We start from the raw sequence: 17,076 nt of genomic DNA on the forward strand, positions 1-17,076 counted from the left end.
GGTTGCAGCTGTCATTGTTGTTTGGCGGGCCTGGGCTGGATTCGAACCTGCCACCTTAGGTGTATGTGGCTGGTGCCTTAGCCACTTGAGCCACATGTGTCGACCCAGGACTTAGGTCTTTGGTGAATCCAGGGTCCAAGTCTTCCCAGTAGACCCTGATGCTGAGTTGGCACATATGGAATCAGGCTTCAGATTTGCCACTGCAGACTTAGGTTTCAGGCTTATGCTAGCCCAGGTTCACCCCCATGTGCCCAGTTGCCAGATCTACCCCAGTGAACCTAGGACCCATGCTCCTACCCACAGACCAATATTCCAGGCCTACCTTTGTAGCTCTATGGAGTAGGCCTACCAAGGTGGACCGTAGCTCCAGACTTACCCAAGCAGACCCAGGTTACAAGCCTACCCCAGTGGACTCAGGTCTTAGGCTTGCTTTCCTGTTTATCTAAGTACCAGGCCACCCCATCTGAGGATTCTAACAGCAAGCCAGTCTTTGGATTCTGGCAAGCGACCCACCCATAAACTCTATATGGGCTGAAAAAGAGATTTCCCTCCTAAAGCCGTATGTAAAAATTGGAAGAGATTCCTTCATTTCGAGATATGTAAAAACCAACACACAGCCACAAAAATCACTAAAAATCAGGGAAACATAACCAAAATAAATAAAACTCTAGTAATTGACCCTAAAGAAATGGAAATCTGTAATCACCTAAAGCTCAATAAGCTATAAGACATCACAGATAGACAGCTAAACTAAATCAGGAAAACAATATATGACCACATTGAGTTCAACAAAGAGAATCATTTTTTAAAAAATAAAAATTTTGTAGCTGAACAATACCATGAATGAACTGAAAAATTCCATAGAGGGCTTCAATAGCAGACTAAGACAGAGGAAGGAATCAGTGTGCATAAGCACATGAAATTGCCCCAAGTAACAAGAACAGAAAGGGACGTCATCAAACAAATTAAAATTTTTCTTCAGATTGCATAAATGTTTTGCCTTTAGATTTTGAGGCCTTGATTTGGCAAGGCTATAAAAAATAAGATAAGATAAAATATTATGGGAATGACAAAAGGAGCAGAGAGAGAAAAAGAGGCAGAAAGCTTATTTGAAGGAACAATGACAGAGCAAGTCCCAGGTCTGAAAGGGAAATGAATTCAATTCCTTGAAGGCCAAAGAACTCCACATAGATTAATCAGAAAGATATTAATATATTCACCAAGACACATTATAGCAGAAGTCTCTAAAATCAAAGACAGATAATTTTGAAAGCAGTAAGAGAAAAGTGGATTATCACATATAAGGCAACCCCTAAGACTATCAGTGGATTTCTCAGCAGAAATGTATAGGCCAGGAAAGAATAGGAAGTTTAAAATATCAAAAGGAAAAACCCCCCCAAACTCTGTCAACCAAGAAAACCCTACCTGGCAAGGTTGTCCTTCAGAAATAAAGGAGAGCTTTTTCCCAAATAAAAGCCATGAGAGTTCATTATCACTAGACCTGCCTATAAGAATTGCTAAACAGAATTCTTCAAGTTAAAATGTAAAAACACTAAGTAACAACATAAAAACATATTAAACCATAAAACTCCCTGTAAGGTAAAAATACGCTCAAAGGAACAATATTCTAATACTGTACTTGCGGTGTGTTATCTCTGTTAACACTCATACAAAAGCTAAAAGTCAAAAACATTAAAGGTAACTATTACTACAGTAATTTTTAATGGATACGTATAAAAGATTTACATTGCGACATCAATAACATATAAACATGAGAGGAGAAGTTAATATGCAGAGTTAAGTTGTTAAGGTAGTCAAAGTTAAGTTATTAGCAGAAAATAGACTGTTACTTATGTTTTATGTATTTCTCATGGTAACCACAGAAAAAAACAAAGTAGATATCCAAGAAGTAAAAACAAGGGAATCAAAGCATAGCACTACAAAAATTACCAAACTATTAAGGAAGGGGTGGTGCCTGTGGCTCAAAAGAGTAGGGCGCTGGCCCCACATACTGGAAGTGGTGGGTTTAAACCCAGCCCCGGCCCAAAACTGCAAAAACCCCCCAAACTATTAAGGAAGACAGCAGCAAGAGAAGAACAGAGGAACAATGAAATTATAAAACAATTGGAAAACTATGACTCAAATGGCAATAGTAAGTATTTACCTACCAATAATTACTTTAAATATAAATGGATTAAATTCCGATCAAAAGACATAGAGTGACTAAATGGATTCTTTAAGAAAATCAAACTGAGTGCTGCCTATGAAATACTTACTTTAGATAATGACACACATAGACTTAAAATGAAGTGTTTAAGAAAGACATTTCATGCAAATGGTAACAGAGAGGAGAGGTAGCTACATTTATATCAGATAGGATAGAATTTAAGTCCCAAACTGTCATATGATATAAAAAAGGTGTAATGAGCAATATGGGTTTGAACTATGTGGGCACATGTATACGTGGAGTTTTTTTCAAACAAATATGGATTAAAAATATAGTATTAGCAAGAAGAAAAACCCATATATGTGGAGGGCCTACTTTTCATATATGCAGATTCTGCAAGGCCAGCTGTGGGACTTGAATGTGTGTGGATTTGGACAGTGTGGGAGGTTCTGGAACAGACCCCCTATGCCCAATTTTAGAGCACCTAAATAAATAAGCAAATGTTAACAGAACTGAAGGAGAAAATAGTAATACAATAATAGTGGGGGAGTTAAGTGCCCCATATTCAACAATGGATAGATGAGAAAAGCAATAAGGAAATAGTAGACTTGAACAATTCTCTAGACCAAATGGATGTAACAGACGTACACAGAACATTCATTCTACAGTGAAGAGAACACTTTCTTTCAAGTGTACATGGAACAGTCTCAAATATTGATCATATGTGAGGGCAAAGAACAAGTATTAACGAATTTAAGAGGATTAAAATTCACAAATATGTAGTAATTTAAAAATTCACTTCTGAAAATCAATTTATAAAAAGAGAAAAAAAAATTTGAGACAAACAAAAATGGAAACAGAATATCCAAAACGTATGAGATGCCAGAAAAGTATTATACAGGGGAAGTTTATAGCAATAATTGCCTAATTAAGAAAAAAGAACTATCTCAAATAAGTAACCTAATCATATACTTTAAGGAGCTACAACAAGTATAACAGATAAGCCAAATGTTAGCAGAAGGAAACAAATAATAAAAATCAGAGCAGGAATAAATTAAGCAGAAACTAGAAAGACAGCAGAAAATGTAAATGAAACTAAGATATATCTTTTTTTTTTTTTTAATAGAGATGAGATCTTGCTATGTTGTCCAGGCTGGTCTTGAACTCCTGGGCTTAAGTGATCCTCTTGTCTCAGTCTCCTGAGTAGCTAGAATTGGAGGTGGGTACCAACCATTGCATTGGGCTAGATTTTGGTTTTTTTTTTTTTTAAGAGATAAACGAAATTGACAAACCCTAGGCTAGCCAAAGAAAAAAGACTAAAATAAGATTGTAAAGGGAAGCAAAGACATTGCATCTGCCACCACAGGAATACAAAGGATCTTAAGAGACTAGACTTTAGACACCAATAAATTGTATAACCCAGAAGAAATGAATAAAATTGTAGACACATACAACCTATAACAAGTGAATCATGATAAAATAGAAAATCTGAAATGACCCTGATGAATAATGATATTGAATCAGTAATCAAAACCTCTCAGGAAAGAAAACCTCAGGACTTGATGGCTTCCCTGGTAAATTCCACTAAACATTTAAAAGAATGAATGCCAGTACTTCCCAAACGCTTCTGATACATTGAAGAGGAAGGAACACTTCTGAACCCATTCAATGAGGGTATCATTACCCTGGTACCAAAGCAGAGAAGGACACTACAAGAAAAGAGAATTACCATCTCACTGTTCTTGATGAACACAGACAAGAAAATCTTCAACAAAATACAAGCAAACCATATTCAGTAAAATGGGAAAGGCATCGTATACTATGATCTAGAGGGATGTGTCCCTGAGATCCAAGGATAGTTCAACCTATGGAAAACAATAAATGTTTTGCACCACATTAACAGAATGAAAGATAAAAATCATACGATCACCACAAATTGATGTAGAAAAAAGCATTTCACCAAATTTAGTGTCCTTCATGATAAAAACCCTCAGCAAATTAGATATAGAAAGGAGATATCTCCACATGAAATAGGCCATATATGAGAAGCCCACAGTCAGACTAATCCCCAACAATGAAAAGCTTTCCCCGTCAGATCAGGAACAACACAGAAATACTTGATTTTGCCACTTCTATTCAACCTAGTACTGGGAGTTCTAGGCAGAGCAGTTGGGCAGGTAAAGAAGTCACAGGCATCCAGACTGGAAAGACAGAAGGAAACCTATTTGCAGGTGACATCATGTTGTCTACTGACAACCCTAAAGATCTACCAAAAGTCTTAGAATAAGCAACTTTAGTTAAGTTGTAGGATACAAAATCGACATAATCAGTTTCATTTCTACACAGTAACACTGAACAATCTGAAAAATAAATCAACAGTCCTGTTTACAAGAGTATAAGAAACTACTAAGACTAAATTTAACCAAGGAGGTGAAATAACTGAACATTGAAAACTCTAAAACATTGATGGACCAAACTGAAAACAAATAACATGTAGACTTTTTCATGGATTGGAAGAATCGAAATTGTCAAGATACTTATGTTTCCCAAAATGCTGTATAGATTCAGTAAAATCCCTATCAAAACTCCAATGGCATTTGTCATAGATATAGAAAGAAATGATGTTGAAATTCATGCAAAACCACCAAAGGTCCCAAATAGCCAAAGCAGTCTTGGGCAATAAAAACAGAGCTGGGGCCCTGCACTAGCTGAAAATAATTGTAAGGCTGTAGTAATTAAAGTAGACATATAGACTAAAGGTCTAGAGCAGATGTCCTCAAACTACGGCCTGTGCGCCACATGTGGCCTGCCTAGGACATTTATCCAGCCCGCCGGGTGTTTTGCCGCAGCTGCCTGTCCTGCTTGGCAGCCAACTCGTCCCAGGGCCTGCAGTCTGGCCCTCCAACGGTCTGAGGGACAGTGAACTGGCCCCCTGTTTAAAAAGTTTGAGGACCCCTGGTCTAGAGAAAGAAACCTAGCAATCAACACATTTACAATCTACTGGTCTTTGACAAGGTGCCAAACATATTTTGGGGATAGGATAGTTTCTTTAATAATAAATGGTGTTGAGAAACAGTATCACATGCAGAAGAATGAGGTTAGACTCTTACCTTACACTGTGTGTAAAAATCAGCTCACGATGGAGGAAAGACAAACATAAAACCCCAAATAGTAAAATTACTAGAAGAAAACAGGTAAAAATCTTTTTCACAATGGGCAGGGCCAGGATTTTTTGGATATGCCCCCAAAAGCGCAACCAATAAGAGCAAAAATAGACACACAGGATTGCATCAAACTACAGAGCTTCTGCAGAGCCAAGGAAACATCAGCAGAGAGAAGAGACAACCTACAGAATGGGAGAGAATCTTTGCAAGCTGTGAGTCTGGTGAAGAGTTCAGATCTTTAAGGAAATATACATATAAGGAACCCGGGACACTCCAGAGCCAGTTAACACAGAACCTGATATTAAAATAGACAAAGGACTTGAATGTACACGTCTGGAAAGAAGATCTCCACGTGGGTAGCAGGGACGTGAAATTGTGTTCAGCATCACTCATCATCATAGGATGCAAATCAAACCACGGTGAGGTGTCACCTCACACGTGTTAGAACAGCTGTTATCAAAAAGACAATAGGTGACAAGCGTGGGCAGAGACCCTGAGAAAAGGGAAGCCTTGTGCACTGTCAGTGGGAGTGTCAACTGCTGCAGCCGTGAGGGAAAACTGCATGGAGGTTTCTCCAACAGAGTTTTCTTGTGATCCAGCAACTTCCCTTTGGGGTATATAGAGAAAGGAAATCAGCGTCTTGAAGAGGTACCCGTATTTCTATGTTCATTGCAGCATTACTCAGAATTGCCAAGATTTGGAAACGATCTAAAGGTTGACAGATGGATGAATAAGGAAACGTGGTGTGTGTGTGTGTGTGTGTGTGTATGTATGTGTGTACACACATGTACAAGGACCTGATGTCCAGCATGGTGACTGTCGCAGGTGGGCGTGTACTGCCCCCCAGAGGCAAGAGCCCTCCCCCAGGTGCCCCATAGCTTCTGCCTTGCTCTCCTGCTCCCCACTGTCTGAACGAGGGGAGTGCTTCGTTCAGGATCTGACTGATGCAGGACACTGTGCTTTCAGGGAGACGATCATTTGTTTGCTTTCTCTGCCCTTCTTTAATTCCATCTGTACTATTAATATATTCAGCATTCTTCCTTGTATTTCTATTTAGTACTAAAAGAGGTTTTGATCTAATTTTGTCTTCCGTCGACTGTCTCGTTGAGAATCTAGGAATGGGGCAGGCCTGTCTCCATCCTGACATCAGGCCCAGAAGCTTTCCCCTCCCCCTTTCATTGGCTATTCCATCTGAAAATGTTCCCAGTCATGGATGTCCTCATATCTAGGAAAAATAAGGTCATAAATATTAAGATTGAGAGATGAGACTGGACAGGTGAGTAAGAATGAAAAGCTTCAGTGATTGCATGAAGCTGAGAAGATTGGATTTTAGTATTGGGCTTATTTACCTCAAGAGTGCCTTCAGCAAAGCTCCTGATTGTTTAAATTTGGGTGAAATAGCCCTGGTAACACACTGGACAATGAAAGTGAAGAAGTAAGGGTTGGAGCAAACTTAGAGCGACCAACTGTCCTGGTTTTTCTTTAGGGGAAGACGTCTCAGGACATTGGACTTTCAGTGTTAAAAAGAGGGAAGTCCTGACCATGAGTTGCCACCATAGCATGAATCCTACCTTGGCATCTGCAGTCCTTTGCATATGAGTGGAAATTTCATGCTGTAATTAATGTTCAGATCTCTCTTCATCCACTGCCACGGCAGGCAGCATTTAGCCAGCAAAGAGTGAGAGCTTCTTTTCTGTTTTGTTGAATAATCCCCAAACTCCGATTCCAGTCGGATATAGGGTCAATCTCTTTTTAGCTGCATTGTGAGACAGCACTGGGAAATTGACACTTTTTAATGTTTTATTTCTAAAAAGTATTAGTAGTAGTCTTTTAAAGCTGGGAATGTCTTTGCTGTATCATTTGAGATGTATAATCCATGAAGCTCGAGTCACCTTTATGGACGTAGAGTTTTAGATAAATCAGAAGCTCTTAAATGAAAATGACAAGTTTCTTTTTGAAAGGCAAAGGATTAGAGACAGTTGGAAGCAATTTCGAAAGAGCTGTTTGATTAGAGCATTGCCAAGGATTTACATAAAGGTACGAGCCTCAAAATATAACTTTTAATGTTGTGTCTGCCACTTGACCTGCATTGTGTTAAATGTCCCTCAGTGGAACAAAAGCACGTAACACGTAGGTTCATTAAGATGATTTCCCCCCCACCCCCCGTGATGTATGTGGATTCGTATTAATAGCAAAGGAGTATTTGCTTAAATGAGTTTGGCATTTATGTGTTTCCTAGAAATTGTTTCAGTCTGTTATGAAAACCTAGCCTGCGAACCTCCTGCATCCCTGGTTTTTATGTTTTTTGCTTGACTCTGAAACCCCCTTAGGCAAAATAGTCAGGATGAACCAGAAATGTCCTCAGAGGTGACAAACTGAGAGAGAGAATGGTCATTCGACCTTCTTCATCAGGACTTAATGCCACACTCCTGAGCCCAAGTCTTTGCTTTGATCTCCTATTTTGTTGTATTTATATTTACAGTTAAAATTACAAATGTATCCCTGTACATTGATCCTCACCTCTAATTACATTTTGTAGTAGTGCCTACAGTATCCTAATGCCTTGTCACTTACCTCCGTCCTTGTTCCTGTGAAAACCCGGGAGTGGCTCTTGATTTCACTCGTCCCCCGACTTCACTGATCTAGGCCATTGGCCTCCAGTTCTCTTTCCCCAGAACACTCTGAGTCTGGTATCTGCCCATCATCTCCTCTGCTGTCTCTGTAGTCCCTGTCACTGTCAACTTCTGTGTGACCTACTAGCAACAGCTTCCTGAGGGGTCTTCCTGCTCCAACTCGTATTTCCCTGTAGTTCTTTCTCTTTCCTCTACAGCTGCCAGAATGGTCTGTGGAAAGTTAGGTCAGTATTTTCCTGCTTGAAGTTTTGTAAGGATTTGATTACTTAGAATAAACCCCAGATCTTCACCATGAACAGCAGAGACCTCGATAATCTGTCCAACTTGCCTCCGGCTACTCTCACCTTGCCCGTCCACAGGTCACCCTGGCCTTTCTTTTTTCTCAAGTGCATCAAGCTGATTTCCACTTCAGTGCCTTTGCCCTAGCTATCTGCTCTGCTTGGAATTTTCTCACCCCAGACCTTGGCATTGCTGGCGTGTTATTACTCAGCTCTCAGTTTGAGTGTCAGCGATGAATGTTGTATATAAAGTGGTGTGCTATCTCCTTGTACCCCCAATAATTTTTAAGCTTGTTAAATTATCCTACTATATTTCCTCCATAGAATGTCACATCTGGAGTCCTTGTTTGTGTATTACCTGTGTCTTCTCCACCATAACATAACTTCCATGAGAACAGAGACTTTGGTCACCGTGCATAGAATAGTGCTGGGTGCTTAGTAGTTGCTCTTCCTATTAAATTAAGTGACACACATAAGGGTTTTTCTTTGCTAGGAGAACAACCTAGGGAAATAAATTAATATACTTATATAACTGTGTATTTTATTGGCCTCAAGATGATGAACTACGTAGTCTTAAAAATTTTCTGAACGCTTTACAGTTGAGATACATACATATACATACACACAAGTATATATACATATTTTTGGCCAGGGCTGGGTTTGAACCCACCAGCCTTGGTACATGGGGCTGCTGCGCTACTCACTGAGCCACAGGTGCCGCCCCTTTCACCCATTCTTAAATTGGGTTGTTAGTTTTCTTTTTGTTGAGTTTTAAGAGTTCTCCATGTATTTTGTATAATAGTCCTTTGTAAGATGTGTCTTTGGAGATATTTTCTCCCAGTCTGTGGCTTGTCTTTTTACATTGACAGTGCCTTTCCAGAAGAAAAGTTTTTAATTTAAATGAAATCTAGCTTTTCACTTATTCTATAGATTATGTCTATGGTGTTGTATCTAAAAAAATCACCCTCATAATCCAGGTTCATCCAGCTTTTTTACTATTTTAAGGAGCTTCATAGTTTTTGATCTGTTTTACGTAGCTCATTAAGCCTATGATCTATTTTGAGTTAATGTTTGTGAAAGGTATAAGATCTGTGTCTAATACATTGTTTTGGATGTGGATGTCTTTGACCTCCACTGGTGAAGACGTCACCTTTGTTCTCTGTGTTGCCTTTGCTCCTTTGACAAATATCAATTTATATTTACCGGGGTCTGTTTGGGGGCTTCCTGTTCCATTTCATTGATCTCTTTTGTCTAGCCTCATACCAGTAGCACACATCTTAATTGTGCAGCTTTAGACACATAGTAAGTCTTCAAATTAGATGGCATCAGTCCTTTAACCTTGCTTTTGTCCTTTGACACTGCATTGACTGTTCTGGATCTTCTGCTTCACCTTTTAAACTTTATTTTTATTTATTTATTTATTTTTTGAGACCGAGTTCCACTTTGTCACCCTAGGTAGAGTGCCATGGCGTCATAGCTCACAGCAACCTCAAACTCCTGGGCTCAAGCGATTGATTCTCTTGAGTAGCTGGGACTACAGGCACCTCCTGAGTAGCTGGGATGACAGGCGCCTGCCACAACACCTGGCTCTTTTTAGAGATGGGGTCTGGCTTTTGCTCACTGGTCTCAAACCTGTGAGCGCAGGCAATCTACCTGCCTCAGCCTCCCAGAGTGCTGGGATTACAGGCATGAGCCGCCATGCCCAGCCCATTTAAACTTTAGAATCAGTTTGTTGATATCTATAAAATAACTTGCTGGGATTTTGATATGGATTGCATTGAATTTATAGATCAAGACCCTAGACCCTTACTATCCATGAATATGGAATATCCTCATTTATTTAGTTCTTTAATTTCTTTCATCAGGATTTTATAATTTTTCTCTTATTTTGTTAGATTTATCCCTAAGTAATTTTCATTTTTGGAGCTGCTAATGTAAATGGCATTGTGTTTTTAATTTCATTGTCCATTTGTTCATTGCTGGGAAAGCGATCAGCTTGGTACATTCGTCATGCATTCTCCAACCTTGCTGTAAATGCTTATTAGTTGCAGGAGATGTTTTCAGACAGTTCTTTGCAATTTTCCTCATAGAGAATCGTCATCTGTGAACAAAGACATTTTAATTTTTTTCTCCTTAAGTTATGTATCTTTTATGTCCATCTCTTACGGATTTTCACTATGATGTTGAGAAGTAGTGGTGAGAGAAGACAGCCTTGTTTTATTTCTACTCTTAGTGGGAAGCCTCTGGTTTTGCACCACTGACTATGATGTTAACTGTGGGTTTTTTAAGACATTTTTTATCTTTTGGGTAGGTCCTTTTCTATTTCTAAAGTTTTTATCAGCAATGAGTATTGCATTCTGTCAAATGGTTTTGCTATACATCTTCATCTGGCGTAAATCTCACTTGGTTATGGTATATGACTCTTTTTACACATTGTTGAATTCAATTTTCTGATGTTTTCCTGAGGGTTTTTACACCTGTGTTCCTGAGAGATATTGTTCTTTACTTTCCTCGCAAGACCTTAAAGATTTCGTTTTACTTTCTTCTTACTTGCATGGTGCGTGAGAAGTCACAGGAAATGTTATTTTCTTTTTTCTCCTATACATAAACTTTCGTTCACTTCTAGTTTCTCTGGCATTTTTTTTTCTTTATGTTTGACTTCCTGAACTTTGAATATTTTATACTAGCGTGCAGGTGTTTTCTCTGAGCTTCTCAGATCTCCGGTTTGGTGTCTGACGTTACTTTATGAAAATTCTCAGTTGTGTTGCTTCTAATGTTCTTCTGTCCCTTTCTGTCTAATCCTTCGGTTAGTCCCAACATATATATATTCTACTTTTTGTAGTTGTCTCAGAGTTCTTGCATATTCTTTTTTTTTTCTCTCTTTAATTTCCAGTTTGGGAAGTTTCTGTTAACATATCCTCAGGCTTGGAAACCTTTCTTCTCCCCTGCCCAATTTGCTAATGAGCCCATAAAAGGCATTGTTCATTTTGCTACAGGCTTTAGATCTCAGGCATTTCTTTTTGATTCTTTCTTAGGGTTTCCATCCCTCTTCTGTTACCTGTCTGTTCTTACGTGTGGTCTACTTTGTCCTTTAGCGCCTGTAGTAAAAGTAATTATAAATTAAAAAACATTAGGTTCTGATAATGCTAACATTTCTGCCGTATCTGACTTATTTTGATTTTTGATCAGTTTTTTACAACTATGGTTTTGCTATTTAGAATGCCTTGTCCTTGTTTCTTGGTAGGCAGACATGGTGTATTGGGTAAAAGGAATTAGAGTAAACGGCTCTTTAGTAATGTGTTGGTGAGGTGTGTCGGGAAGGAAGCATTCTATTATACAAGCTCATGATTAGGTCCTGGTGTTTCAGTCTGTGCCCCTGAACTGTGAACTTCATAAATGCTTCCCAGTATATTTTTTTTTTTCCATTTTTAGTCGGGATAGGATGACTAGCAGGGACTAGAGTTACATATTTTCCTTCTCCTTTTTGGAAGCCTGGAAGGATCTGCAGTTGGATATTTCTGTTCTTCCTGGTGAAAGGCTAGAGCTGGCTGTAATCAGGTAATTTTTCCTCTCCCAGCTCAGCTGGGCTTTGATAAACCTCAGTAGGTTAGGTTCTGGTAAAAATCTCTTCTCTTGAGGGCCAAGCCTTGTTACAAAGAATAGTATTCTGTTATGTCAAAAAATGGATATTTTTTCTTTACTCCTGGAATTATGAACTTTTTCTTGGATCTTCAGCATGTAAAGCTGCTCCAATTCCTATAGATAAAACTTATGAAAGTGTGAGGACCCCAAAGGCTGGATTCTCCTGGATTCTCCATCTTGTCCACATTGGGTCTCCAGTGGTTTGTTAATTACAGCTCAGATTTTTCTGCCCTGGTGCTGGTTCCCATAGATGTTTCTATTCCTCGGTTTCAACTATGGTAAATTGTCATTCTTTGTTTCAAACCTTTCTCTCCAGAGTGGGTGATGGCAAATTACATCTGACTGAGAATCGTTGCTCTTGGGCTTACAGTACCCATCTTTAACATATCACAATGAAACTTCAAATATTATATCACTTTTCCTTCATTCCTTCTCTCCTTTGTGCTATTGTCATGCATTTTATATGACATACATACGTTATAAACCTCACAATGCATTGGTTTTTTGTTTGTTTGTTTGTTTGACTTTAAACAGCCAATTATCTTTTCATGGTTTTTTTATTCCTTTGGGCAGAGCCAAACACCTTCTGACATTTTTATCTGGCCTGGAGAATTTTGTAACAGTGTTTATAGCAGTTAATATAGAATTTATATTTCTGTAAGTCTACTGAATATAGGCTCGGTGCCTGTGGCTTAAACGGCTAAGGCACCAGTCACATATATCTGAGCTGGCGGTTTGAATCCAGCCTGGGCCCACCAAACAACAATGACGGCTGCAACCAAAAAATAGCCGGGCGTTGTGGCGGGCGCCTGTGGTCCCAGCTACTTGGGAGGCGGAGGCAGGAGACTCGCTTGAGCCCAGGAGTTGGAGGTTGCTGTGAGCTGTGACTCCACACAGCACTCTACCCAGGGGGAAAGCTTGAGGCTCTGTTTAAAAAAAAAAAAAAAAAAAAAATTAAAAAGTCTACGGAATATAAATTCTTCCAGCTTTTTTCTGAAAAGTCTTAATTTCATTTTTATTTTGGAATGGTTTTCCCTGAGTATAAGACTCTCGGTTGACAGTTATTTCCTTTAAGTATTTTGACTATGTCACTCAGTTGTTCTGAGGTGTGTAGCTTCTGATGAGAAGCCTGCTGTCATTCTAATCTCTGTGCCTCCGTATTTTTTCCCCCACTGATCACCCTCCCTCCACCCACCATCCCCCCTTCCCTCCCCTCCCTCTCCCCTTTTGCCCTTCTATATTTAATATGGCTTTTTTTCATTTTCTCTTTATCATTGATTTTTAGAATCTTTATGGTGATGTGCATTAGTTGGTCTTATTTATTTTTTTCATTGGAATTCATTGAGCTTATTGGATCTCTGAGTTTGTAGTTTTCATGAAATTTGGAACGTTTGGGCCAGTGTTTCTACAAGAATGTCTAATTTCTTTTTATTACTCTCCTGTCTTTTTGATTCAAATTATGTTTTTGTTAAATTGTGTCATTGACACTCTTTCATATTTTTATAGTCTTTTTCCTCTGGTCACTTTATTTTGGATAGTTTCTTTTTATTACAAGTTCTACGTAAGAGATCAGTAGTCTTTTTCGGTGTCAAATTGACGTTAATCTCAGTCAATATGATTTTCTGTTTCAAACACTACATATTTAATTTTTAAAAGCTTTGTTTTAAATAGAGTAGAATCTCTGTAAGTTGACCGCTCAAGGCACTGTGAAAAACTGGTCAGTATACAGAGGTGGTCAACACAAGGAGCTAGGCCTGCTGTACTGGTACATACATGTGGTCCATGTCTGTGAACATTAGGTCAGCTTAAAGAGCTGGTCATTATAGGAGGTGGTCAACTATGGAGGTTCTACTGTATGTAAAAGGAAAGATATATATATTTAGAAGGAAAGAACGATATATATATATATCTCACACATGTATGTGTATATATGTGTGTATGTGGAGAGTGGGGGGGTCACTCTCATTTCTTTTCTCTGTTATTTTCTGGGTGGATTTCTGGGTGGATGCTGGGTATCGCACACTGTATTTGTTGGGTGTGGGATTTTGTTGTACTTCTCAAAATACTGTTGCCTTTCTAACGAATGAATAAATTGCTAAGACTAAATTATATCTTTTCGAGGCTTGGTTTAAGCTTTACTTGAAAGATAGAGAACAACCTGTAATCTAGGACTCCTACTTAATCCTACTGCTAAGGATTTCTAAGGATCACCTCATATCTCATGTTGTAGGAGCCATTTTTCTTGCTGGGAACATGAAGTATTCATGGCCCTGTGGGGGGTCTGAGATTTGTTCAGCTTGCTGCTTTTTGGGGCTTCCCTCTCTGGCCCTTGAGAAGATTTTATTCACACATCTACAGATCAGTGCTCACCCTGAAATGTGAGGGGGCCCTTCTGTGACCTCACTTGGTCCCTTCTGTTCCAGTAATCTGCCTGTCAGGTCCCTGCTGCCTGGGCCTTCCCAGACTGTATCTCTATCTCCTCAACTCAGCAAGGAAGGCGCTGAGACGTCTGGGTTCTGACTTCCTCTTTCCTACTGTGTGGCTTTGAAACTGTTTCCACGGAGTAAGTTAGGGCCGTTGTAGGCCTCTCTCATCTATTTTATTTTTCTTCTCCCTGGGATCATAGCTTGCTTAGTTTTCCAGTGTGAGAAACCTTTTGATTACTATTTTTGGTTGTCTTGTAGTTGTTTAAGACAGGAAGGTGAACCTTATCACTGCTGCTTCTCAGTATTCGTAGGCAGAAGGCCCTCACTCGGAATTTTGCTTTTCCTTTCTGTATTCTGAGCAGTACTGTAGGTTTCTGCTAATGTGTCCGGGGCCTGGGGGCCTTTGGCTCTCAGTTTGTGTCATTGCCTTTCTTAGGATCTTGGTAAGAATCCTGTGTTGCCTGTTGAGGAAATCATTGCTAGGGAACATTACAACCCTCTTTTTTATAACAGGGAAAGTGATGTCCTGAGCAGAGATGACACAGATTTTGCCTAACTGTGGCCTCATTTCATAAGAGACACAATACCTTGGCCGCTGGTTTTTCCTCCCATTGCTTGTGGCTTTTAGCAACAGTCAGCTGATGAATTCACCACCACTCCCTTCTTGGTTGCAAATCCAGAGACGTGAATTCTGCTGTGAGAGCCAGACGTGCAACATGCTGAGCTGGTTGGTTTGTTGCCTGGAAAATTGTTGGGGGCAAAATTGATACTGTGATTATGGAGCTTTTCAGATTAAAGATGTTTGACTCTCAATGATATAAAAGAATTTTGTGTTATTCTAAAGACAAGATGGGAGTTGATATGGGCTGAGAGACAGAAAGAAGCCCCTAATTAGTAAACTTGTCAGTGGATGAGTATTACAGTGGATGAACAGATTCTCTGCCTGCTGAGGATAGTCCTGGTTAACACCTGTTGTTCTAGAATAATTATTCAAAGGGTGCCCTTTCATTCTTCAGAGTGTCATGGTCGTGTGACCTTGTATATACAGTACCTATACACAAAGGGTGCCAAAAAGGCATACATGTTTTAAGAAAGGAAAAGACTGTATTAAATTTGTAATAGTCAAGTCACATTTGACTTCTGCTGTTACAAGAGGTGCTCAGTGTGACTTGTGTTAATCTTTCATTATTGGTATTGAGTATATACAGAGAGAGAGAAAGAGGGAGAGGGAGATTCTACTAAAAGGGAATGTTTATGACTATGCAGTGTCAACTCCTTGCCTGCTGTCATTTCCTGAGTGGTGGATTTACTGTTTGCTTTGTATTTTAAATAGCATGTAGTCTATACTGACTAATAAATGTGTTCTTTAAAATCTTTGGTGTTCTTCCCGTAGACGATCTCAATGCCACCCACCAACACTGTGTTCTGGCTGGTTCACAACCTCGGTTTAGCTCCACCCACCGAGTGGCAGAGGTAAGTGTAAATAAAAACATGACTCCCACCTAATGGGATGTGACAGACGTGGTTGCACGAGTGATTTATCATAGCGCTTTGGAAGAGCATTTGATAGGAAAATTGCTTCCATCCAACTTGCCTTTGGGCTCTGTTTACTTGCTATTTTAGCTTTGGGTTGTGTTGGATCCAGTTTTAGACAGTGTATTCACAGCATGGGCTAAGCATATTTTGCTTCATGGGGTTGTGATTCTTGGAGAAGGAAAATGCCATTGGCAAGTGTCGATAGTTAGAGGTTTATTTAGGGAGATGTACCTATCAAAATACAGGAAATGGGAGGAAGGGAACGGGCTGGATTTGTGTGCTGGTGCATCTGTTAGCTGCGGCTGCATTCAGATGGTCAGGAATTTGCTTTTCCTTTAACTTTTGGTTAGACTTCTGGGCGTGTGAACGTAAATTGAACGGAGAATTATAGAAGTGCCGCGGAGTTTCTGAGCTCCCCACTGTGTTCACGGCGTAGACTTTATTGTTACCTTCTCCTACCCCTTGTAATGGCTAATGGTCAGCTGCTCAGACTAGTTCAGAGGGGAAAATTTAAAAGTGAGAAAACTCATGTTAGTCATCCTGGGGTCTCATTGCTCGGTGGAGAAGGGTTCGCGAGAGCAGGGGAGTATCCTGAGAAGGATGCAAATTGACCTCCCACCTGGGCCTGTGATCCATGCTTTGCTTTAGAGTTTGACTTTTCATGGACCCACAGGGGACAAGTGTGAGAAATTGGGTAGAAGTGATACAGAAAAGTAGCAGGGACACAGGCCCAGGGCCTTCACCCTCGGGACTGTGTGGGTCTGCAAGGCAGCGGCGTGTCTGCTGGAAATTAAGGAGCTTTACTAGGGGGCCTGGCATGTGCTATGTGGCAGGACAGAGTGAGTAACCATTGAAACCAAGTTGCCAGCAGGCCCACTGTGCATTTCTTCCTTTCTGTCCCCCTTTCTTCTCATGTCCGTTCACCCATTCACTTAAATATTGGACTGTCAATTATGTGTCCCGCGTGGTAGGCCTGGGAGATAGAGCCACTAGCATGACCATTGTGTCCACTGCCTCTGTTGAAGTTACATTTTAGTTGGAGAGACAGATTTTAAATAAAGACGGAAATAATTATCTTAGATGCCTGAAAGAAGGTCTGTTAGGAGGGAGGGAGGGGAAGAAAGAGGAAAGAAAAGGAGGAAGGGAGAAAGGAGAAAAGGAGGGAAAGGAGGAAGGGAGGGAGGGAGGGAGGAGTAAAGGAGAGAAAGGAGAAAAGGAGGAAGGGAGGGA

General features: G+C 39.9%; 1 protein-coding gene across 2 annotated transcripts in view; it reads left to right on the plus strand.

Annotated features, from left to right (window-relative positions):
* The window catches only part of FTO (FTO, alpha-ketoglutarate dependent dioxygenase), a 402,518-nt gene that overhangs the window by 161,853 nt on the left and 223,589 nt on the right, over nucleotides 1-17,076 (plus strand). For both annotated transcript variants that reach the window (XM_012806866.2, XM_023514740.1), the window contains exon 5: nucleotides 15,704-15,783. In XM_012806866.2, coding sequence (XP_012662320.1) covers nucleotides 15,704-15,783 — 80 coding nt within the window. The remainder of the gene's footprint in view (nucleotides 1-15,703; nucleotides 15,784-17,076) is intronic.

This window comes from Otolemur garnettii, unplaced genomic scaffold, assembly GCF_000181295.1.
Source record: "Otolemur garnettii isolate 467f Iridium unplaced genomic scaffold, OtoGar3 scaffold00058, whole genome shotgun sequence".
Classification (NCBI taxonomy): Eukaryota; Metazoa; Chordata; class Mammalia; order Primates; family Galagidae; genus Otolemur; species Otolemur garnettii.